This window comes from Leucoraja erinacea, chromosome 8 (assembly GCF_028641065.1).
Source record: "Leucoraja erinacea ecotype New England chromosome 8, Leri_hhj_1, whole genome shotgun sequence".
Lineage (NCBI taxonomy): Eukaryota > Metazoa > Chordata > Chondrichthyes > Rajiformes > Rajidae > Leucoraja > Leucoraja erinaceus.
The window spans coordinates 34,132,373-34,158,195 of NC_073384.1; the positions used below are offsets into that span (position 1 = coordinate 34,132,373).

At 43.1% G+C, this 25,823-nt stretch overlaps 1 protein-coding gene across 8 annotated transcripts in view; it reads right to left on the bottom strand.

Moving 5' to 3' along the window:
• The window catches only part of LOC129699535 (KH domain-containing RNA-binding protein QKI), a 425,418-nt gene extending 399,874 nt beyond the window's left edge, over positions 1–25,544 (bottom strand). For 2 of the 8 annotated variants that reach the window (XM_055639415.1, XM_055639414.1), the window contains exon 1: positions 22,820–23,371. In XM_055639415.1, the coding sequence (XP_055495390.1) occupies positions 22,820–22,961 (142 nt within the window). In that variant the 5' untranslated portion in view covers positions 22,962–23,371. Of the gene's footprint in view, positions 1–22,819; positions 23,374–24,642; positions 24,668–25,411 lie in introns of those variants that run through there. The other 6 variants (XM_055639417.1, XM_055639418.1, XM_055639419.1 and 3 more) reach the window with 5 other exon arrangements.
• Positions 25,545–25,823: the final 279 nt, after the last annotated feature.

A 25,823-nucleotide genomic window follows, 5' to 3' on the forward strand; every position in this document is an offset into this window, starting at 1 on the left:
ATGCTAAAAAGGCATTTGAACATATACTTGGATAGAAAAGGAGTAGAGATATGGACTTATTGGTGGGCTCAGCTTGGTTCATAACAGACACAGCCCTTCATCTAACGAAAGCATCTACGAGGTGCTACCTCAAAGGATTCAGCACCATCTGGGTCGTGCCCTCTTCTCTCTGCTAGCAGTATGCATGAGACAGAGGCCTGAATTCCCACACCACCAGGAACAGCTACTTACCTATAAATATCAGGTTCCTGAACCAACCTATACAACCCCAACCCTACCTTGACAACAGAACAATATGGACCACCTTTTATTCTACTATGAACTTGTTTTCTTTGCTAATGTCTTGTTTCTTTTTGCCCACTATTCTCTCTTAGAATTTTGTATTATTTGTATGATTTGTTTTCATATGTATGTGGGTGTTTCAGTAAAAGTAGAGAAACTGAAGGTCTCCAAGCTTCCAGGTTATTTTCCAGTTTTTTTATGTAAAATTCCCGTTGTTTCATATCCTGTATTTTAAGTAGTATAGATCATGGTGTATAGCCAAAATAAGGAGATGAAGCAAAAATAAATAAATATGTTTTTACAAAGAAAAATCTGTTATGTCCCTGTGTTTTCTTGCCTTTTTTTGAGACATTTTTCAAACAGGATTTCATCAAATCCTTGGGCTAATTTATACCAGAAAGATTACATTAATTTAAAAATTAAATAACTACATAACGAAATTCTGATTCTGATTTTTTTTTATTTATCACCCGATTAGATGGTTTTCTGTTGGCCCAAGTTTTTTCAGCACAACGCGAGTAGTAGTATCCATTTGGTCACGTGTCAATTGTGTGAATTAAAAGCAGAGTAACCATTTTTATATTTACTGTTTCTTTTTTTATTGTTTATATTTTGTGTTTAAGCTTTCCATTGAAATACTTAGTAATGAATAGAACTTAAAATCATGAAATAAAAATCTAGTTTGCTTGCCTATTTTAGCGATGTCTCATTCTGTAGTCCCACCCGTTTTTTTGACGTCGTCAATGCTAATATTTTTTGAACTCGTGATTAAAAAAAAATTCAAACAACGCGATTATAATGACCATGACCTGAACTACAGGCCTAGTGGGGACGTAGGTGCCGACATTTTGTAAGGGAGCTTAGAAATCAGTATAAGAGACAGCATCCCAGTGTTCACGTTGTGAGCATGCTGTGCTCTGAATAACAGTGTTCACTTTTTTTTTGCTTGGAATTATCGTTTAGTAAAAATCTTTTTGCATTTTTGCGTTCTTTCCTCGTTAATGTTGCTGCTTGTTTACTATAGAAATGTTTAAATTTCGTTAAAATTTCATTGCTTGTTGCTATGTTGTTGTAAAGTGCGTGTGCACTGTAGCGAAGGGAATCAAAAGTGATCTAACCCAGATAACACCATGTCTCGTTGAAAGTATGCTCCTGTCTACACAGATGCTTTGGTTCTGGGCAAATTGAGTAAATTAACATCAAATTCGATGAAAGGTTACTACAGGTGCACAACCTTTTATCACAGCGCAGCTCGGGCTGTGGGCGAACTGCCACTTGTCGCCATAGCGGCCCATCGGGGAGCGGATTCCTCTGGAGTTGGAGGGGGAGGGAGGCATTGTGCTGTTTGATCGCCCCCTACTATTCCAGGGACAGGGAGACAGGACGTTCCCCGAGGGCGGCCCGCAGAGGTGACAGCGGAACCTCCGGTTGGTCCTCGAAGAAAGGGGAACTAAATCCCCATCCATAAAAGAGAAGGTGAGGGTATATTGCGCGGGAGGGTTAATAATTGACAATATGCTGCTACCTGCCCGCTGAGTTAAAAATTTCCCACGGTAGACACGATACACAGTGTATCGTGAGTCTTGCGTGGGAACTTTTTAACTCAGCGTGCAGGCAGCAGCAGATTGTCGCTCCCTTCAGTTTCACCCCACCTACACCCCTCTGCTCGCCGGCCATGTGTGACCCCATCCCTCCCCTCTCCAACTCCGTGCTCATTGCACCGGCGCGGGGGCTTTGCACTGTCTTCAAGTCGGCGATGGCAGCAGGTCAGTGCAGTCACCGGAGACGTCAGGACCAATTGGACGTCGACCACCAGGCCCACCGCAAGCATGGAGAACCCAGAGACCCACAGCCAACAGCAGCCCAGCCCCGCTCCAACTACAGAGGAACCTGGGTTGCGGATGACAGGGCGCAGCTCGGGGCGTCGTAGGGGCCCATCAGGGAGCGGGTTCCTGTTGGTCCTGACGTCTCCGGCCACCTGCTATCCTCCGGGAACTGTACCGCCCTTGCAGGAGAGTGGGGTTGTTTACAGTTGCAGAGGGAGGGGGCAAGGGCGGTACAGTTCCCAGTCTCAGCTCCAGTCCAGGGGGGTGGCCGGAGACGTCAGGACCAACGGGACAGCGACCCCCAGGCCCACTGCAAGCACGGAGATCCCAGAGACCCACAGCCAGCAGCAACTCCAGCCCAGCCCCGCTCCAACTCCAGAGGAACACGTAGGGGCAGAAGCGGATGGTGTGCAAGGTGTTCTTGGGGTGGCGGATGAGGGGGCGCAGCTCGGGCTGTTGGCAAACTGCCACTTGTCGCCGTAGCGGCCCATCAGGGAGCGGATTCCTCTGGAGTTGGAGGGGGAGGGGGGTATTGTGCTGTTTGATCGCCCCCTGCTATCCCAGGGACAGGGAGACACAGCGGCTTTTTAGACTGGTGGGCAATCACTTCCAAAGTTCTGCCCACACAGTCAGTACACCTCTCCTACACTGCATTTCATACAAACATTTATTCTGCAAGAAAAAACGACATTGAAGACTCAAACTCGCGACCGAGTAACTGCTGGGATCAAGGCGCAAACTCGCGACCTTGCGGATATGAGCCGAGCACTCTACCACTGAGCCAGCCATTAAAATCTACGCTAAAAAATTTCCATTCCGAAGACCGACAAATTCTGAATTACGAAAAGTGTCTGGTCCCAAGGCTTTCGGATAAAAGGTTGTGCACCTGTATATTCTTTCTCGTTTATGTATAAAAAATATATTTTTTCTCCCTCATTTTCCCCCCAAATCGTGTAAGTATTAAATTTTCGTCAAATTTTGGTTGCTTTATTATCACAAATTAGCTCATAAGGATCATAGGTAGGCCCATTTTTAATGCTGTGGTATTTTGTTATAATTGAATAACTTTCAAATTTGGCCACCCTTATTTACAGAGACACTCATGTCCAAGTCCATGTACCCATGATGTTGCTGCAAACAAAATTGTTCAACTGTGCCTTGTCGTACCAGTACACATTAATAAACATGAATTAAACTTATACGAATGCAGGCAAATAGGATTGGTGTAAACAGTCATCATGGTTGCCATGGGCCATGCAGGCCCATTTTCTGTTGCACAGTTTTATGATTCTATCAAACCCCATCCAATTGATTATCCTGGAAAGGAAATCTGATATCCCCATGTCCTTGCCTGTGTGATTTCTGAAGATGGTTAATTCCAAGTAGCACAAATTTAACCATTAATGTTCTGCACACTACACATATTAAACTGAAAAGCAATAAAAAGGTGCTGATAATTTAAAACAATAACTGATTTTCTTTGCACTTATCTATTTGCACAATTTAAGCATTTTTCAACCCCCACCTCTTCCCAAACTTCCTCCTGCAGCTAAGCAGCAGCAGCGACCATGCTTCTTAGTTATAGATTACAGCCAAACAGTACTTGCATTCAAAGGCATACATGTCTCAAGACATGGGAAAATGTAGCTGAACAAGACATATGCCATTATCAACAGAGAAAGGCAAGCCAAAGAGAATTAGCAGCAAAATCAGGAATATTATATGGCTCTTTGTTTCTCTTCGTTTTATCCCCATTTGATCCCTATTTCAATAAACGAATCACCTGCTTTGCCCAACAGAATCACTGAAATAGGTGCATGTTCAAGCTCTTGTGCTTAAATGTTGCTCAGATCATAAACCATGCATCAAAGAGTGATGAAAAAGCTGTAAATGAAGTCAATGGCTTATTGATTAAAAGCAGTAGGTAAGGACAGTTGTTCAACCCGAGGCATTTGTAAATGGGTCGAAATGAGATGAGAAATAGTTATACCCAGTTACATCAAAGCTGGATTTAAAAATAACAGATGTTGGTAATTCACAGCTTGTACCTGAAAACATATTCAAAGACATTGCTGAATACAAAATAGCACTATAGCCAAACAGTGTACAATATATGTTTTAATGTTTCCTTTTCCCTGTGGTATGAATTTGGCTTTGGTACTTCTATCACCACCATGGCTAGCCACTCAAGGATGCATAGTCACAGCCCGATAATAACCATAATTGTATTTTGGTCCTATGCAAGGAAATATCTTGTTCCCAAAACAGTATTTCCCTGTGAAAGCTTGAAAAATATTTCATATTGCTTGATATAATAGTTTTGCCAGGGCAGGGATAAGTAGGTGGCACTGGTCATATGGAGGTGCCATTACTAGAAAAGAATGTCAGTGATTTGATACAAATGAAAATAATTTGAATATTTTACCAGAGTTTATTCCTACGTGTTTTATAATTGTTCACTATACTATACTTCTATGAAACTTAGTAGGTCTTACATTGGATGCAAGAACATAAGAAACAAGAGTAGCAGTAAGGCATTCAGCCTCATAAGCTTGTTCCTTTGTTCAACAAGATCATGGCTGAACACATTTTCCCATCCTATTCCATATCCCTTAATTCCTTTCACGGAGTAAGCACGGAGAATGAACGTGCTCGGGACGTCTCTTAGCGCTAACGCAGGTACTCGGGAAGACTCGTTAACGGCAGGTAAGCATAGGAACACTCAGGAAGATTTTTCAGCATGATGAAAAATGTCCACAAGAGCCCCGAGTACCGACGAGTGGCCATGCTGTTGTCAACTCACGTAAGCACCATCAGCATTTCTCACTGTCCCACTTAGTTGTATCATTAATCAATTTTACTTTGGTTCTTTCAGCAACATCAACATAGATTTTGAATGGCATGATCCAAGCGTCCATTTCAGCAGGACCCCACTGGTCACAGATTGCCATACTAAGACATTAATCTCCTCTACCTTGTTGGTACAAATTTGCTCAGTCTGTAGATGAAATGCAGTGAGCAAACGGCCAATGTTCACCAAGCACTCTGGCTGTTGTTGTCCCCTTCAGCTCTCGTTTCTATCTACCGTCATTTCTCCTCACTTTTGGAATTCTGAAGTATGCTAAATGTCTCTCACGATTATCCAGATTTCCATAATTATTTACAGCGCAAAAATTGACAATTCTAGCGGATTTTAACGGGCCCGCTATGCTGGAAACAATGGTAAGTGCCTACCTGCAGTATATTGCTTGTAATACATTTGGAGTAGCCTAGCAACAGTACTGGTCATGGGTCGTGACCCGGCTGCCGTGAAACCTCCCTATACCATGCCCTGCATTAGTTACTATTCAGAAACCTATAATTAACAGCCACTGATTTTTGCTGCTCCCTCTTGCTTCTTAGCTCCACACAAACTAATTTGATTTCTATACCATGATCTACAAAGCTAAGATCCTTTCTAACATGTGCCATCTCTCATAACAGCAGTAATCTAACTTTTTTCCCCCTTTATACCTGTGTTCTAAACATTTAACGCCCAGAAATACCTAATTCATTGCTTTAATCACCCTGCAACCACATTTTTGATGGATAAGATTATATCTATTAATGCCCTAGTGTACACTTAGTGTTTCACAATAATTCTCACATAATATGTCTTGCTTCCACAAGGCACACCCTGAAAAAACGTGTAAGAAAGAACTGCAGATGCTGGTTTAAATCAAAGGTACACACAAAATGCTGGAGTAACTCAGCGGGTCAGGCAGTATCTCTGGAGAGAAGGAATGGGTGACGTTATGGGTCGAGACTCTTCAGACTGATGTTAGGGGAGTGGGTGGGACAAAGATAGAATGTAGTCGGAGACAGTAAGACTGGTGGGAGAATTGGGAAGGGATAGAGAAGGAAAGCAAGGGCTATTTGAAGTTAGAGAAGTCAATGTTCATACCGCTGGGGTGTAAACTACCCAAGCAAAATATGAGGTGTTGTTCCTCCAATTTGCGCTGGGCCTCACTCTGACAATGGAGGAGGCTCAGGACAGAAAGGTCAGATTGGGAATGGGAGGGGGGAGCTAGAGTGCTGAAGTGCAGTTGCAGGGGAAAGTACCTGGCGAGAGGGTGGTTTGGGTGGAAAGGGACGAGTTGACCTAGGAGTTGTAGAGGGAACGGTCTCAGCGGAATGCAGATGGCGGTGGAGATGGGAAGATGTGGCCAGTAGTGGGATCCTGTTGTAGGTGGCAAAAATGTAGGAGGATTATATGCTGTATGTGACGGAAGGTGAGGACAGGGGGACTCTGTCCTTATTACGAATGGGGGAGGGGGAGGGGGGCATCCGGGATATCGAGAAGAGCGAGAGCCTCACCTATAATGGAAGAAAAGAACCCCCGTCTCCTAAAGAATGAGGACATGTCCGATGCACTAGTATGGAAAACCTCATCCTGGGCGCAGATGCAGCTTATCGGAGGAATTGGGAGTAGGGGGATAGATGTCCTATTTCTTTAGGAAATGGGGGCTCCTCTGTTCACCTTTAAGACACGGGATCCCACTGCTGGTCACCACTTCCCATCTCCACCCCTTTCTGCTTTCCTCAGAATCTCCCTGGTCAACTCGTCCCTTCCCACCCAAACCACCCCCTCCCCAGGTTCTTTCCCCTACAACCGCATGAGATGCAACACCTGTCCCTATACCTCCCCCTTGACTCCATCCAAGGACCCAAACAGTCTTTCCAGGCGAGGCAGAGGTTCACTTGCACCGTCTACAATCTCATCTATTGTATCCGCTGTTCTAGGCAGGGCTGTGATACCCAAAATACCAGACTCCTTGATTTCTTGTGTATCCGACTCTGACTCCGATCCCGATCCCTAGGTATAATAATTTTAAATCTGCTGTGATGACATTACACTGGCATTTCATAAGAACTACATGAATCATCAGGCTACCTTTTTAACCCATGTCCTTAATGTTTTGATTCTAATGGTTGTAGCTATGTTATTGTGTCTTTTTTAATTGTTTATTTTTGAAAAAAAAAAAAACATAATTCATTATGCTAAAAGGGGGAAAAAAAATTACATATAGGACTATGACAAAATGAAAATTCCATTGAATTAAGTAAAAATTATAAAAGCATTACTCCAAAATTGTATTAAACCAAGGCCACAGGTATGAGCAAAACGGCTGAATTATGACCAAAAAAAATCTCATGTGCAATAGAAATTAAAAGTAAATGCATAGGTAGTTAAGTTTGCTACAAAAGTACATACCTAAAATTTATTAATAACTTGCCCTTCTGCCAGATCCTCTTTCATTGAAGCCCTTAAATCTGATTTAATTATTTTCAGTGCGGAGAACAGACTCTCCACGCTGACCTGATAGTACGGGATCCCATGCTGATAGTACGGCTGTTACTATCAATGCTGCAAATTTTACTATTTCTGGATAAGCAGGGATGACTTATTGTACTGCAAGTTTAGATGAGCGATCATATTTCTCTACTTCTTTTAAATCATCAAGAAAATCGTGCTTAAATTCCATTAATTTAACATCAGGACTGATATTTGGCTTTTGCTGAATGTATTTATCAAATAAGCCCAATTCCTTCTGACAGTCTAATTAACAGTTAGTTTTAACAACTGGCTGGCAGCTACCACTCACCGAATTCTCAATGTTGCACCAATGGCCTCCTTCAATGCCTTAATGACTCTAACGAACTCTATGAATGATAGATACAAAGTGCTCGAGTGACTCAGCGGGCCAGGCAGCATCTCTGGAGAAAAAGGATGGGTGACATTTCCGGGCGGGACCTTTCTTCAGACCTGAAACATCACCCATCCTTGTTCGCCAGAATGGCTGCCTGACCCGCTGAGTTACTCCACCACCTTGTGTCTATTTTCAGTATAGACCAACATCTGCAGTTCCTTTCTACACATTAGAACTGCATGAAATTGCACTCCGATAAAAATACACACCGTGCTACCAAAGAAAAGATCTATAAGATAGACACAAAAAGCTGGAGTAGCTCAGCGGGTCAGGCAGCAACTCTGGAGAAAAGGAATTGGGTGACATTTCAGATCGAGAACTGTAAGGACAGTTTCAGTCATTTAATAGCTGTACTTTAGAGATGACTACAATGCATGTAATGTTCATGTCTGCTCTGATACCTCTTGAGCATGGAATTTGATGCTATTCCTAAAGCAGCTTACTGGGATATGGCAGAAATCAGTAGAAGCAGCCTTGAGTGATCATGAAGTGAGGAATTTCAAAGTGACTGCAACCTTTTTTCATAAATAATATAATGAAGACAAGGCACACAAGTGAGATTGCATTCAAGATGGTACATGGTTCATGGATTTACATGGTAAATGATAGGGAATTGAAGAATGCAGGTGATGGATTTACATGGTAAATGGTAGGGAATTGAAGAATGCAGGTGAACAGAGGGATCTGGGAATAACTGTGCACAGTTCCCTGAAAGTGGAATCTCATGTAGATAGGGTGGTAAAGAAAGCTTTTGGTGTGCTGGCCTTTATAAATCAGAGCATTGAGTATAAGTTGGGTTGAGTTGGGTGTAATGTTAAAATTGTACAAGGCATTGGTGAGGCCAATTCTGGAGTATGGTGTACAATTTTGGTCGCCTAATTATAGGAAGGATGTCAACAAAATAGAGAGAGTACAGAGGAGATTTACTAGAATGTTGCCTGGGTTTCAGCAACTAAATTACAGAGAAAGGTTGAACAAGTTAGGGCTTTATTCTTTGGAGCGCAGAAGGTTAAGGGGGGACTTGATAGAGGTCTTTAAAATGATGAGAGGGATAGACAGAGTTGACGTGGATAAGCTTTTCCCACTGAGAGTAGGGAAGATTCAAACAAGGGGACATGACTTGAGAATTAAGGGACAGAAGTTTAGGGGTAACATGAGGGGGAACTTCTTTACTCAGAGAGTGGTGGCTGTGTGGAACGAGCTTCCAGTGAAGGTGGTGGAGGCAGGTTCGTTTTTATCATTTAAAAATAAATTGGATAGTTAAATGGACGGGAAAGGAATGGAGGGTTATGGTCTGAACGCAGGTGTATGGGACTAGGGGAGAATATGTGTTCGGCACAGACTAGAAGGGTCGAGATGGCCTGTTTCCGTGCTGTAATTGTTATATTGTTATAAGATCATTGGTAGTGCAAGAACTTATTTTACACAAAAATTACATTTTCAGTACTTTTTAAAGAACATTTTGTAGAATATCATGAAAGAGATGGGATAGAGGCTTAAAAATTCGGGGAATCAATCTAGAATTATGTTCCTATGTAGCTGAAAGCACAGTTCCCAATGCCAATTAGGTGAAATAACCCCTAATGATTTAAATAATAGTCCTCAAAATAGTGTTTAACCCTGATCCTATTCTGATAAATCTCCCAGATGGGAGCACCGATGTGATTTATCCTTCTCTCAGGTGTGTTTAAAAAGTGGGATTTTTTTCTGATTTACGTAGTCTCTGAAATTTATGTTGAAGTCGGAGTCGGGACTTTCTTACCGTCTCTGACTCCAGCAGCACCAAAATTGCTCCGGCTCCGATTCGACGACTCCGACTCCACAGCCCAGATTCCAGGTGTTAACTTCTCTAACTTCTGAAGAATGGTTTCAGCCCGAAACGTTGCCTATTTCCTATATCTACCTTTACATCTCTACATCGGCGAGACCAAGGGCAGGCTCGGCGATCTTTTCGCTGGACACCTCCACTCAGTCCATCATAACTTACCTGATCTCCCGGTTGCTCAGCACTTCAACTCCCCTCCCATTCCCAATCTGACCTTTGTCCTAGGCCTCCTCAGCACCTCAAATTTCATTTGGGTAGTTTACACCCCAGTGGTATGAACATTGACTTCTCAAACTTCAAATAGCCCCATGCTTTTCCACCCTATTCCCTCCCACTTCCCAGTTCTCCCACCAGTCTGAAGAAGGGTCTCAAACCAAAACGTCACCGATACCTTCTCTCCAGAGATGCTGCCTGTCCCGCTGAATTACTTCAGCTTTGTGTCCATCCTGAAAAAAACTACTGCTGTGCATTTTCAGTAGCCAGTACAGTGCAGAGGGACAGATTCCGAGCACAGAATCCAGTTGTGGCTATTCTTGCATTTCATTGTAGATGCGGTGTGCGTTCAGATACAGTGCTTCAGAACATTTATGTGCTCAGATAGGCACATAATAGGAAACAAAGGCAAGCAAGCCTATTTGCTGCTTGCCTTTGTTTCCATTGCCTATTTATTTTGCTTACTATATTTCTAATTAACATCTCCACATTTATTTCTCCGTCATGACTCCCCAAGAGATCCTACATGATACTTTAAAAAGTCCTTGAAAACCTCAGAAAAAACTTCACAGGCTTCTATATTATTGGAAGGATAAACGAAGAAGAGGTTACAAATGAAATTGAACTTTATGCAATCAATGAACATCCCCTCCTCAGACATGATGATGGAACGTCACTGACCCACATTAAGATGCTGTGACATAGCTCTGCGGAACTCCCACAGTGTAGCCGAGGCTCCAATGATGGATCTTCGACATCTTCATCCATCTAGCTTGTTGTTTTTTCCAACATTTAAACGGACTCTCTGCTGACAACAAAATACCTGACCTGCAGCTCCAGCACCAATTGCAGGCTACTCACTAATCTCCCCAAATCTACAGATGGTTCAACAAAAAGATAAACATTTCATGAATGCCTCAATTTCAATATCAATCAATGTGTTTTATTTGTCACTTGCACATAAAGTGCAAGTGAAATGGATTTGCCAGCAGCGATACAATGAAAAAAGAACACACAAAAACACAATAAAAATGTAACACAAACATCCACCACAGCAATCATCACTATGGTGGAAGGCACAAAAATTGGCCAGTCCTCCTCCATTTTCCCCCGTGGTCAGGGCCTCAACCCTCCGCAGCCGCAGCTGCGGGCGTCCAGATGAGCAACGGTCAAGGTAAGTGCTGAATCGGTGCCTCCCAAACCGGAGACCGCGGCTTCAGGTTGGTGTAGGCCGCAGGCCGAAGATTTAAAGTTCCCACCGCGCCGTAGCCAGAAGCACCGCAGACTGCAGGGCCGGAGGTCAGAGCTGCTCTCCAGGGGCCGCGAGGGACCCTGCTCCTGATGTTAAGTCCCCGCCACGCCCGCGGCAGAAGTAGGCCGCGGGCCAACGGTCGGAGCTTCTTCTCATCCGTGGCCCCCCACGAGGGATCCTAGGCTGCGGACACCGCGCTGGCTGGAGCTCTGCAGACCGCGGCTTCAGGCTGCCGCGGGCCAAAAACACGTCCTTCTCATTAGTGCCTATTCACAAAGTCTTCAGAAACATGAATCAGACCTTCATCTCACACTCGGATGTTTCATGACTGCTAACATGAAGTAGGTTGCATTCTGCAGGATGCCCTTGGGCTACATTCTTTAGTGTGGCCTGCTTTCTTCTTGAAGGCAAGATCAACTTCCTCACAGTAGGATTTTCCCAAGGGGTCACAGCAGCTCTCTGCATGTTGCTCAGTTGTCCGCTCAATGCTTCCTCAGAGCGGTCAGTCAGGCACTGTATTCCTGAGGAAATGATTTGGCCTATTTTAATTTAGTGCTGAACAGAGAGCACTGCAGGCAGTGGTATTTGCCAACATTGTCCCTACTCAGCCATGAAGACGCCCATTGACTGATTATGCCCCTAAACTGCTTTCATTAATAATCTAGCTCTTCAGTAATTAAAGGTTGAACATCGATTTTCCAACAACTGATGGTCTCCCCCCCCCCATACTCCAAACAAAATTACGAGACCTCAGTTGAAATTCCTTGAGCAGCCACAAATGGCTTTGTAAACGGAATGTCAATGGAATTACCTGCCGACACATCCCTGCTCGCACCGACTCCCGACCCGACTCACAAGGTGCATCAGCGAGTACTTCTAACCTGCTGATGTTTCTCGCTGTCCTCCCACCGCCTCCTTATTCCCCCTGCTCCCTGGAGTCACTGACATATTCCACTTGGAAGCGACAGCAGGTGGGACGGGAGGGAATCCCACGGAAACCGCATCTGGTTTTAAAGTGAAATGACACAAAGTGCTGAAGTAACTCAGCCAAATGAATCAGTCTGAGGAAGGATCCCATTGTCACCTATTCATGTTCTCCAGAGATATTGACCCACTGCATTACTCCAACACTTTGTATCCTTGTGTCCATTAACCATCATCAATAACGGATACCACTCCTTTCGTTATAGTCCATTATAACGAGGGTTTACTCCAGCACTTTGTGTTGTATCACTTTAAAACTAGGCACAGGTGCCATGGGGCTCCCACACCTTCTCACCTGCTGTCACTTCCAAGGTGGAGCATGTTAGTGATTCCAGGGGAGAAGGAGAAGGCAGTGGAGGACGACGAAGGGGGGGGGGGGGGGGGTTGAAGCAAACTGGACAAAGTGAAGGGAGAAGCAGGTGGCAATGGTGGAGCAGGGAGCGGATAAAGCCACCGCCAACAAGAAACAACAGATGAGAGCAAAGTGCTGGTGCATCTTGCCTGTCAGGAGAAGGGTTGGAAGTTGGGGATCTAATGGCCAGGGAGACAGTGGGAGATGTGATGGATTGGCAGGTCATTCCATTCACAGTCAGTTTATAAATTACATATATATATATTTTTAAGTTTCTGGCCCTTCATGGTGCTTTGGGAGGGGTATCATTAGTGGACCAGGGGTGTACTGTTGTTTCATTATCACGTGACCTCTGGTGGCCAAGAAAAACGGATAATCCAGAAAGACTCTGGAACAGACGGTGTGGGAAAATCAGTGTTCAACCTGTATAGGATTACAAATAGGATACACACGTTTGATATAACTTTCCCATGCTTGCTCCATGCTCCACCCCAATCTTCTCTTGTCTTGCCTCATTAAAAACCATTAATGGAACTCTCCACTCAATTCTTTCTCCAGCACACCCAGCCTCTGGCATGTTGCATTTCACAGTATTCTTGCAAAATAAATGTCTAACTTCTACAAAGCATGTCCTGAAAAAAAACTACTGTTGTGCATTTTCAGCACCAGGTATAGTGCTGGGGAGCGGGGTTGCTCTCCAACCACAGCAGCCGAGTCCACATCCTGAAGATTTGGAGGATTCCTGGGAAACATCAATGGCCGGTCAGATGCATCAGTCTGGGGACAGTACACACCGGTCAGATAAGGAGTCATCATCAGCATACAGCGCATGATCTTGCAAACCAAACTTCGTCATAGGAAAAGCAGCAGTGAGGCCTGGAGCCTAAAGCAGTGTGAACACAAGGAAGCAGAAGGCTACCAGCGGTGGTCAACATTCATAGCCTCATCCTTAACTGAACAGAAAAAGGAAGTATTGATGATACAGGGTAAACGCGACTTCCTGATAAGAAAAACGTTGCAAATTCCTAATGAATTTTCAAATCTGTTATCTCTAATGAGGGGCAAGAGTCCCTCTCCATTCTCCCACCATTTCCAACAACATAATACAATTAGATGAGGGGGGGAAGGCGAAACAAAGACAAAAACGAAATAAAGTGAAAATCTCTAACATCCCATTTTTCATGTCCATCAGCATTTATAACATATGACTTAATAAATGATTCAAATTAGTTAAAAACTATTCTATAGAATCGCTAATTCTTGCTGAATAGCACCATGTTCATAGAACTGGAACATCTGCATAAAATGCATTTTCCAGTGAGGATCCCCATCAAAAAGTGCAAAGAGAGGTGTGTAGATCATCTTGACATTTGTGGGGACATACATTTTCTTTTAGTATTGCTCCTTTGTGTACAGATTGTGTGGCCATTTCCTGTCAGATCCTTTCCAGGACGAACTGGTTGCCTATTCCCTCACCTTGCGCTTGCGAACCCCCCCCCCCCCCGCCCCGCCCCTTTCCACTCACCCCCCACACACAAAGGACCTTCCTCTTGGCATACATCTTGTTGACCAGGGCTTGGATATCCATATGAGTAACTGTGGGAACTACCTCCCTCTCCCCTGCAGCCTTTGTTTCCTCCATGGCAAACATAATGAGTCTTGTGCTGTGTGGTTGCCATGGGAAGTATTCTTTTAAAGGATGATGTCCTTCTGACTGCTGGACAATAAAGCGTCAGGAGCTGTACCAAACTGAAGTAGATCCCATTTTGGTTCTTAATTCTGGATGTAAACCACAGTTCCATACTGGATTCTGTCCAATGCCGCTAATTTTTCAAGTTGGCATTAATGCTAAAAACGACATTTTTTGTAAGAGTAATAGCTGCAATCTAGTTCTACGCAAATAATTATCTTTTCACTATTGAGTTTGCAGTGCCTCCCGTAAAGCTGCCAATTCATGACTATTCTTAACTACAAGCTGGAATGGCTAAAGCATTAAAGGCATCGGAATTATAATAGCAAGTTCAGATATGGTATTACTAATTACAACTTTGCATATTATTAGAGTAGCTTTAGCAATTGAATTCTACATCTGAAGAGCATTGAATATCCTTAAACTGCTACTGAATATTTAACATCATGATTTAACGCACATTCGACAAGTTAGGGAAATAAACCAATTTTATTAACCTACAATTATTTACTTAAATTATTGAAATTGTTATCATGTGTGCAGTTCTATGTTATTCAGTGTATTGAATACATTCAAAGTTGGCTCAAATATTGCTGTATTAAACAAAATTAATTTGATGCCAGCAAATTCACAAAAATCTGCATGAACTTGAACCGACTTTCCTCAGTTCATCCAACCCCCATGATGCTGCAAACAAAGAATGCATAGGGTTATATCACATGCGGTAGAACTATGCCCATATATAATCACAGATATGTGCATGCGCGCACACATATTTTTACATGGATGTAAATGTAAATGTGTGTGTATATATTTTTATACAGATGGTGATGAGTCAGAGTATAGAAGTGAGATCGACCGACTGATATGGTGCTAGCACAACAACCTGGCTCTCAATATCAGCAAAACCAAAGAAATTATTGTGGACTTTGGAAGAGGAAGGTTGAGGACACACAATCCTGCTTACATCAATGGGATGATGGTGGAGAGAGTCAAAAACTTCAAATTCCTGGGCGTGCATATTTCTGACAATCTTTCCTGGGGGGGGGGGGGGGTGATTGGCAATCACCGAGGTACAGTGTTGAGTAGTGTAATAGCCTCAGGGAAGAAGCTGTTCCGGCAACAGAGAGACCTGTAGCGTCTCCCAGAAGGTAGGAGGGTAAACAGTCTGTGGTTGGGGTGAGAGCAGTCCTTGGCGATGTTGAGGCCTCTACTTCCTGAGAAGTAGACACATCAGCGCCTCTACTTCCTGAGAAGATTACGGAGATTTGGTATGTCAAAGAGGTGTATGTGTGCGTATGTATAAATATATATTTGTCAATATATGTGTGTCAAGAGTGTTTTATTCTACTCTTGAACTTTTACAGGTGCACAGTAGAGAGCATTCTGACTGGTTGCATCGTGGCCTGGTTTGGCAACTTGAACTCCCAGGAGCGGAAAAGTTTGCAAAAAGTTGTAAACACTGCCCAGGCCATCACCAGCTCTGACCTCCCCACCATCGAAGGAATTTATCGTAGTCACTGCCTCAAAAAGGCAGCCAACATCATGAAAGACCCACACCATCCTGGCCACACACTCATCTCACCACTGCCATCGAGAAGGTATAGGAGCCCGAGAACTGTAACTGTAGATTCAAGAACAGCTTCTTCCCTACAGTCATCAGGCTATTTATTAAACACAACAACCTCATAAGCTCTACCTACAATAGACTATTATTATTGCACTGTTAGTGTTTGTTTGTTTTTTCCAGAGTTTGTTATATTATTTATTATGATTACATATTCTGTTGTGCTGCAGCAAGTAAGAATTTCAATGTACTATCTGGGACATGACAATAAAACACTCTTGACACACATATATTGACAAATATATATTTATACATACGCACACATACATACATTTATACACAAAAACACACAATTTATTGGGAACTACAGAGGCCTTCTTGCCCCATTAATATTTGTCCCCAGCATAATTAAAATGGGTTAATTCACATTGGAGATTACCAGATTGTGTTGTTTGCAGATTGGTTACAAATTTCTTATATTGCAAAGATTCAATCGGCTGTAAAACACTAAAATGGTCTCTATGACTGCACATCTGACTTGCGCATTTTAAAAACGGTTTCTCTCAGCACACCCCTCACTACCCCTCTCCCCTCTCCCTCTCCCCCTCTCCACCCCCCCTTTTTCTCCCACTCCTCCCCTCCATCCCCTCCCCCACCGTCCCTACCCTAAACCCCCCTCCCCTCCACACTCCCCACCTCTCCTCCTCCCCTCACTCTCTCCTCCCCGCCACCCCCACCTTTCCCCTCTCACCCACCCTCCCTCTTCTCCACCTCGCCACCCCCTCTCGCCCCTCTGTGTCTCTGCCCCTTCTCTCTCTGCCCTCCCTCTCTAGATGTGACTGCAAGTTGGGGGCTATGCGTCAGTAGATAGTGTGGTTATGGGGTAAAAAGAGCAAATTAATAATATTAATATAATATCAAGGGGGTAATTAGCGTGAGAGCGCGGGGGGGGGGGGGGGAGGTGGGGGGAATAGTTAGTGTGTGTGACGCTGCATGCCGCCTCCCCCCACAACCGCACGTTGGGGAACAGACTCAACGGGTCTGCACTTGGTCTAGTATTTTATAAAAGCAATTGTGCATTATAGCAAGTACCCTGTCAACACCACACTGCTTTCATCCTCCTTTACTTGTGATGATTACATAAAGTAAAATTAAACCATATGGTCCAGCCCTGGGAATTTTAATCCCTATGCTGCATATTAGTTTAATTAATTAGTGAAATAATTTGTCAATATACTACTATGTGAAATTAAACGTATCGTACAACTTTACTGTCACTGATGTTAAAAGCAAAAGTTACTACTTTTGAAAATCCAGAGGAATACCCCAAATTGAATCAGCAAAGGAAGCGGCGACAGACACTCGAAGGAGGGTATTTGCACGTATGTATGAAAACGTAATCAGGACACCAACCCAGTCAGCCAATAACATTGTTGATTTTGACAATAACATGAATGGCAACACTACTTAAATGCAAACTGTACTGGAAAAGTGACCAACTTTAGTAACATAACCAACTTCTATGAACACATAACAAATGTCCTTTCACCTGTATTCACAAGACACCTATAATTTATCTGCTGGGAATATATTGCTACACTTCAGTGTAAAGTAAATATAAGTGGTACTGACTCTCTACTGAGCCTGACATTGCAAGTCAAAAGATGTGCAATATAAACAATATTGCAGCAACTTAACATTCAATACCAATTTATAATTGCACTGCCATTCAGGGCAGCACACGAGTTTTGTATTAATACAGAAGGGAACATTATCCTTCCCCATTCTGTATTAACACTAAAACTTGGAAAGGAATAAGAAACCAGTAAACAGATTACAATAACTTTACATTTCTCTTGCACCGTTGACATAGTGAAGCATCCCAAGTGGAAGCAAATTACTTCTTGGTCAGCATATTGCAAGTTGAAGGCCCTGTTTCACTGGCTCCCAAGGTCTTCACAGACAAAACTACTGTCATAATCAAAAGAATTAAAATTTTGATTAAAAAAATATTTTTAAGAAGTAATGAAATAGAAATAGCACGTAAAACTCTGGAGCTTAAGATCTGGATGCGTGATGGTATGGCTGCCAATGGTACCCAAAGATGCACAAGAATTCTGAACAGTAAAAGGGCCACATACTCTAGATATTGCAGGCCTGTAGGAAGCTATACAAGCAGGAGAGGCAAAGGAAAATGGAATGATTCGAATTTGAGACTGAAGATTTTAAATTAGGGAGAGTCAATGTGAAATATATTTTTAAAAAGCCAACCTTCCACAATCCCTTCATATTAATACTGACAATTTAGTTTTGCTGCAAAGAAATGCAGAGCTTTCATACTGGCACAATTGGAACAAATTGGACTAGCAAATACTTAAAAGGTATACTTAATTAACTCCATCCTCCTGCTAAATATACAAATGTATTAAAAGTAGCAATTTCCAAAATGCATAGTATCACATAATTTCTCCATCACACACATATATTGGATATGTATGAATCTAATGGGTATTGGAAAACATACTATAACAACCTTGGAACTTTAGGAAGATGTTTCCCCCCGAGTGCTGTTGGCTCGAATTCTCCTGTTCCATATACTTGACATTTTATAATGGTTTGTACTGTGTATTAAAAATTTTTTTTAAAGTTCAGTAATAAAATGTTCACACTTATTTAAGAAAATATATTCTATTTGCAGACATTTCCCTTCTCCCAAGCCTCCAAGCATTAAGGCAGTTGTATATCTAAATGATCTGTATACATCACATTGACATTCACAAAATAATTTGTCCAAGAGCAAATCCAGAAAGTTGTCAGAAACTCTTTCAATGAGTCAGGCACAATTATTCCCCAATCACAATTTAGTCCTGACAATGCACGAGTTTCATATTTAGTATGACTATTGGAATGATAGCTCACCAGCACGTTAATTTATACTTTAGGGAATTAAATTCTTGCAGTCTATGTAGAGCAAACTGCAGGAGTACTATATTAGTAAATAGAATACCATTTGCAGTTTATGCCACCATAGCCAAGAACTTAACCCACAATGACTTCTCCAATAAATTTTCTACCGTATTTGATGGCGAACTGAGATTCATAAATTACCGTGAAAATGAACATAAATTCTTCTTAATATCATACAAGCAAGCTATAGAATACCATCATTATGAAGTGCTTCAAGAAGCTGGTTATGGCGCACATCAGTTCCGGCCTCCCAGCCTTGATCCATACAATTTGCCTACTGCAGCAACAGGTCCCTGGCCCGACATTCATCTTTGGAACATCAGGATGACATGGACATTTATGTCAGCTACATATTTATTGACTACAGCTCCAACCTCCAACACCATAATTCCATCCAAACTCATCTCCAAACTGCTGGACTCAGCACCCCCCTCTGCAACTGGTTCCTTGATTTCCTGACCCTTTATTTCCTGACCCATAAAACACAATAAGTAAAGATTGCTGACAAAACATCCTCAACAATAATTTGCAACACCAGTGCCTTGCAAGACTGCAAGTCCCTATACTCTCACAACTATGCCACCAAATTCTGATCTAACTCCATTAACAAGTTTGCAAATTATGCCACCATCATGGGCCAAGTCACAAACAGTGACGAGTCGGAGAATAGGGAGGAAAATAGGGAGCTTAGTAGCATGGTGTCAAGACACCAATTTCTCCCTCTGTATGAAAAAAATGAAGGAGTTGGCCATCGACTTCAGCAAGTGGGGTGGAGTACACACCCCAGCTGCAACAAAAATAAAATGAAGATGGTGGACAATTTCAAGCTCCCAGGTGTAAATATCACCAATTTGCCCTGTTCCAATTACATTGATGGCATCCAAGTAAGCATGTTACGATACAACTTTATTTATCCCAGAGGGAAATTGGTCAGCCACCAGTGAAAAGAAACAATTACAAGGCATTGAAAGTGTCATGTATATTATTATAATAATGAGATTTCAGTGACCTGTTATTGCACAGCACATATGTAATTTGCACAAACATGAAATTAAAATATCGAGTAGAAAAGTCCAGGATAAGGGATGTGCAAAGATTGCGGGGGGGGGGGGGGGGGGGTCAGTCTACCCCACAACACAAGTGGGTGTTGTACAGTTTGAAAGCCACAGGGGGAAAAAGGAGCTTCTGTGCTGCACCTTGGTGGGACCAGTCTGTTGCTGAAGGTGCACCTCAGCTTGGCCAGTGTGTCATGGATGGGGTGAGATGTATCGTCCAAGATACTTCACAGCTTGAAGAGCATTCTCCTTTCTGAGACCACCTCCAATTAATCCGACTCCACTCCCAGGACGGAGGCAGCCTTGCTGATGAGCTTGTTGATTCTGTTGGCGTTCTTGGCCTTTGCCCTGTTACCCCAGCGCACAACAGCATTGAAGATGGCATTAGCCACCACTGATCCATAAAACATCTGCAGCATCTTACTGCAAACGTTGAATGAGCAGAGCTCTTACCAATTTTTTCAGATGAACCTTAGAAAGTATCTTATCCATGCGCAACACTGCTTGGTATGGTAAGCGTTCTACCCAAGACAGCAAGAAATTACAGTGTTGTAAATGTAGCCCAGTTCATCACATACCCTCCTCCCATCTACTCCATCTTTATGTCAGCTGCCTCAGGAAAGCAGCCAACATAATCACAGATTACTCATGTCCCGGCCATTCTCTCTTCTCCCCTCACCCATTGGGCAGAAAATACAAAAGCTTGAAAGTACATACCACCAGATAAGAATACCCCCTTCCCCACGGTTATTAGTCCCTTGAACAGCCCTCACGTGCTGAAGAATTCCTGATCTCCCAATCTATCTTGCAGCATAAGCACTTAAAAAAAATCTGCACTATCTCTGTAGCTGTGTACTTTTTTTTTCCATTTTCTCTTTTACATTGCCTGATGCTTTGAATTGCCTGGATAGCATGTCAATACCAACATTATGTTTATTTTGGCACCTTGTTAATAGCAGATTAATTTACGTAGTAAAAAGGGAAGCTGACACTTCTAATATGTTGGTTCTAATTGAACTAACCTTCAGTTCATTATAGAGGGGAATGTAAATATTTTGATATGCGAAACAGGAACGTTTGCGGAACAAAAGGGTATGGAAAAAAATAATTGCAATAAGCGCTGAGAGCAAATGGTTGTCGCGAGTGTTAAATTCTGATTGGCGTTCAGTGTCTTATGGACAAATGTCAGTCACCCTGCGTGCATTTGTTTCGCAAGTAACAAGAGGGCTTTGATACAATGCCTCGCTGATTTCATAGTGCAAGATTTGGCACCCCCTAGCGTTCAAACGTGGAACTTGTATAAAGTTTGATAGATTTATGTAAGCAACAGCGGCGTTAGATTCTGAATGTGACCTGGCTCCTAACCGTGAAAAGCTAAAGCAGAACAGCGATTCAACTCTGCAGGCATTTCCTCTCCACTTTAGTTCATGTTTTCCTTTCAGAAAAAAAGGGAAATACTTTCCAACCTCGGCCTAGTTGCCTAGCATTGTCGCTGCGGAATTGGTCGTATGAACAGATGCTGTTTGAGCGATCTCCAAACGTGCTGTAAAGGACACTGAACTCAAGTGAAATGGTCGTGGATGTCTTTTGTTGACGCCCTTGCTTGGTGCAAGGAATTGACATTGCAATAGTTCATTATTTAAGATACGCGGCGCAGAGTAGCATTTGTTATTTGGCAGTGCGGATTCAAAGCGAAAATACCATACACCGAAACAGTTAACGAATGTTACGTTTATGCTTCTCACTTTAAAATTTGCATCAAATTTATGAATACCATACAGCGCCAGCAAGTATACCCAAGACTACTTCCTCGCAATATTTACTTCCCCCACTTACAACTATTCTTTTGGATTTACATTCGCCCAGTAGTTTTAAAAAAAATGAGTGCTGGGAAATCGATGTGAAAGTTGCCTGCCGGTCTGCAGGTCCATATTACATCTTTGTTTACTCTCCCTTCCCCAATCTAATTCACCCCAGTTCTCTTTTCGCAAGGCGAAATCTGAACAGTTCCACTGAAATTACAAAGTTAAACTCCCTCAGCTAGGACTTCCTCTTTACACTACGCGAACTCCTTTCCGACGAAATTCCTAAACATTTGCCTAAAATAAAGCACATCTATGCGATCCTTGGATCGAAGCAAATTAATCTTATCAGCCGTTCGGCACTATGATGCCTTTATGATACTGCAACCTTTCCACATTTCGGCGCAATATCTACTGCATGTGGTGCGAGGCAAAATAGGATCACAATATAGACGACCTCCATTTAAATATTAGCATGCAAATAGAGGATGAGTTCCGCACATGAGTATAACACGAATACTACAACTCTTAACCAACCTACGCGCCCCACAAAGCTCGAACCTACGCCAGCATAGGACTGCCCTAATTTCATCAATCACTAGTAAAATAAATCAATCCCCGTGCCTTTCCTACTAAAACACCCGTGGATCCCAACGGGGATCATTGGAGTTGATCTGACCCCATGATTGCCACTTCCTCGTCTGCACCATGACAATCACAGCCTCTCAATAAAATCAAAATCGCATTGGTGTACTCGGCCGCCCGGTGCTATTCCAAACGGGATGTATCGGACACCGAGCCCGGAGGATCCAGCACCGTCCGGCGGTGGCCCAACTACGTGCAACCCCCTTTCCGCAGGAGCTCTGGCTGCATGCATTTTGGGGCTTAGTAGACTCCAGTCTTGTAACCCACCCACCCCATCTTGTCCATGCATTTGCAATCGCCGCCACCCGATGCTAAACAAGACGTGAAATACACGTCCACGCCCGGCACTCCACCGTACAAATACTCGCGCTCTACAATTCTCAAGGGACACCCCATCTCCTCCCAAATGTTTAAAATTACGCAGCCTTTGCAAATACGCGAGTTTGTAGTTTCCAGTGTTTACAAAGCCTAGCCACTCCCCCTCCCCTCCCCAGCGGAGGGCTGCGAGCAAACTAATCCCGGCAGCGATGTAGAGGAGATACCACTGACACGGGCGCTCACCCCGTTAACATATGTGTGAAGGAATGTCCCCACCCCGCTTCCCCCTACCTTCGTCCAGCAACCGCTCCAGATGGTTGAAAATGCCGCAGAAGTTGGGCAGGCTACTCATCAGCTTCTTGTCGTTCATCAGTTGCATGAGATAGTCTGGGGTCGGTTTTGGTCGCTCCTTATTTTCCATTTCCCCAACCATATTCCAACAAACTTCCCCCCTTCCCCAGAACACACACACGCGCGCGCGCGCGCGCGAGCTCAGGAAAGTTCTGGCGTTGCAAGACTCTCTGGAATTTATTTTCCCCCTTCCTCCCTCCCTCCCTCCTTCCTCTCCTTCTGTGGGTTTGCTTGCTTCTCTCTCTATTTTTGTTTTGGTGGTTTTATTTTTGTCCGTCTGTTGGTTCTGGTCCTGCGGGAGGGCTGCGAATCGGGCTGTGCTCCACAAGGCGCGGCGCCTCAGTATCTTTGCTCAACACTGCCACAGCCGCTCGCGCACTAACGGCTCTCCAATGGCTCGGGCTCGAGTTCAACCCTCGGACGCCGTCACAGCCTCGGGGAAGGCAGTTGGAGGAAGGAATTGAATTGGTCATGTGACGCGCGAGCGTCTAGTGCCCCTCGCGTACACGCGCGGGTGAATCGGAGGGAGAGAGATTCCGCGCAGGCGCCGTGGTAGCTGGGCCTGGATAGCGATTGAACAAAAACGAGAGGCCGCCACACCGCGTTTCTGATTGGGCGAGAGAGGCAGCGGGGGCGGAGCCCGGGCCCGGGGCCAGATTGCGCGCATGCGCACGGAGTGAGGGACGGGAGATTTGCGATGCAGAGTAGCGCTGCGCTGAAATAGTTGACAGATGAATTACCCTCGAGAGATGTGGGTTTGTATTCACTTTCCATTTGCTATTGTACCTCACACAATCAGCTTATTCATATACATATAAACTATCTGTGTTAGCTGCTAAATACCTGTTTCTTTGGATGGAAGGTGGCGAAGGAGCCTAAATATTCATGAGTCTCTCTCTCCTTCTTTTGAGTTGGTGCTGAGATATGGAGGGATTGCGTTAATGAATGCATGCCTGCACACGCGGAAACAGAAACCGGGTAAAGAAGGAACTCTTCAGCTTCATTTGTTTAAAATCTACACTTCATCAACTGTTCCCATGGAAAGTAACAGTATATTGTCAGGCGATATAATTAATCCTAGGCTCGATGGATAAGAAATGCAACACGTTCTCATCTCGAATATGGTTTCGATCACACCTGTTCTTGCAAATATTTAATGGAAATCATCATTTTACTGCAAAATCGTTCATGTTTAGATTACATGCAAATAGTTTTGCACCTAATCTAATATTAATTTTCTGTTTTATAGTGTGAAATTGTCAAATAAAGTTTAACTATTCCAGATCCTTCCTTTAATTGTGTTACTTGTCAAAAAAGCTCCCATTCGCAAGAGTTTACAAATGTGTGGTTTTAACCTGTTCCAGGCTTGGCTGTTTTATTGGGCAGCGCGCGTCCTTCCCTGCTTCGATTCAAAATACATAATCTAAGGGGTTGCAAATATTTCCAAACAGATTGAATAAATGTGTTGTAAAGCGACCGTCTATCGTTACAATTCCAGCTCTACCTTTGTGACATTGATATAGCCACAACTGTCTTGAAGTTATTTGTGCAAATAATTCGTTTGGTTGATGAGTTGACGCCGTGCTGAAGGAAAGAAGGGTGCATGTTTACTTCGGCGTCAGGACGATAGAATGTTATCTATTTAGCGCTTGGAGGAGAAAGGTTGTGCTTTCTCCCACCAGGCGATCAGGAAAAAAAGACCCATGTACCACAACTAAGTGGTTGGTGTCCGCAGCAGATCAAATCAACAAGGGCATACTTACCAAACGACCTATCTTCCCACATTTTCTGTCGGATAAAGACAACATTGTTAGCTGTAATTTGAATACATACGCATTTGCATTTCCACAAATAAAACATTTTTTTACCGCTCAGCTATTTTTTGCCAAGATCCTCCAACGTGCAATCGCGACGTTTCTATAATATATATTGTTCCCGGGGATTTGAAAATAAATACGTTTTATTGAAAATACATCGCATCCCTAATGCTCCATCACAACATAGCAATTATTTGCCACGATTGTTGATCCAACACTAAACTTTGATTTAATATTAGTTGTTTCTATTGATATACAGTTTCAAACGTTTCAAATAACAAAGCGAGTCAACTTTTGTTTGCTTTGGCAGGTTCCTTTCGAGACATATCCGAACCGGAGTGATCAGTAAACTGTGTGGTGTAATCAATGGGATTGTGGTGGATTTTTAATTTAAGTGAAAAATCCTCAACATCCCTAACAATTAATTTTTCAATTACATATCAATTGGATGCTTCCGGAATGTGTTGTCCGAACGTGAAAGCGGTAGGGAGTTCATGTCCGGTGCCATCTTTTGGACCAAAGAATTAGTTTTAATTTCGTCTTTCATTTTCCTGCAAACCTTAAATTAAGAATGAAGCAAATCCGATTAAACAAATCTCCACATCAAGCGGCGACGATGTGGGTGGAATTGGGGCATTTTCTTGGGAATGTAGAAATGTACAGGGGCGGTGTTGCAAAGCGCGTGGAAAATATATACATTGTAGTTTTTACAAACCTTCTGGAAATATTTATCTTTTCATAGATTTGTCCACGTTGCTTTTGTCAGCAGACTCGGTCAGTTTTCCGATACTTTGCTTACACAGAATTACTGCCTAACAAATCATTTCACTCCTTGCTTCCACGTCTCTATTTCTCCCGACACGAATCGACATATCAGTTTGCAAGTCAGCATTTAGCAACGCCGTGCCAGTTTCAATTGCCATGTGATCTGGTTTTACAGTTTACTAATCTGCATTAAAACCATTATTCTATCTCTGAAATTTCAACCGCTTCAGTTGAGCAGACGGAAGACCTGCACGTTGTCTCATGTGATGAGATGATATAATTATTTTCGCAGTCTTCCAGTGTGTCTGATTATTGTTGCATTCATCTTTACCAAAAGATGACTCCAGCTATTGTACATCTAC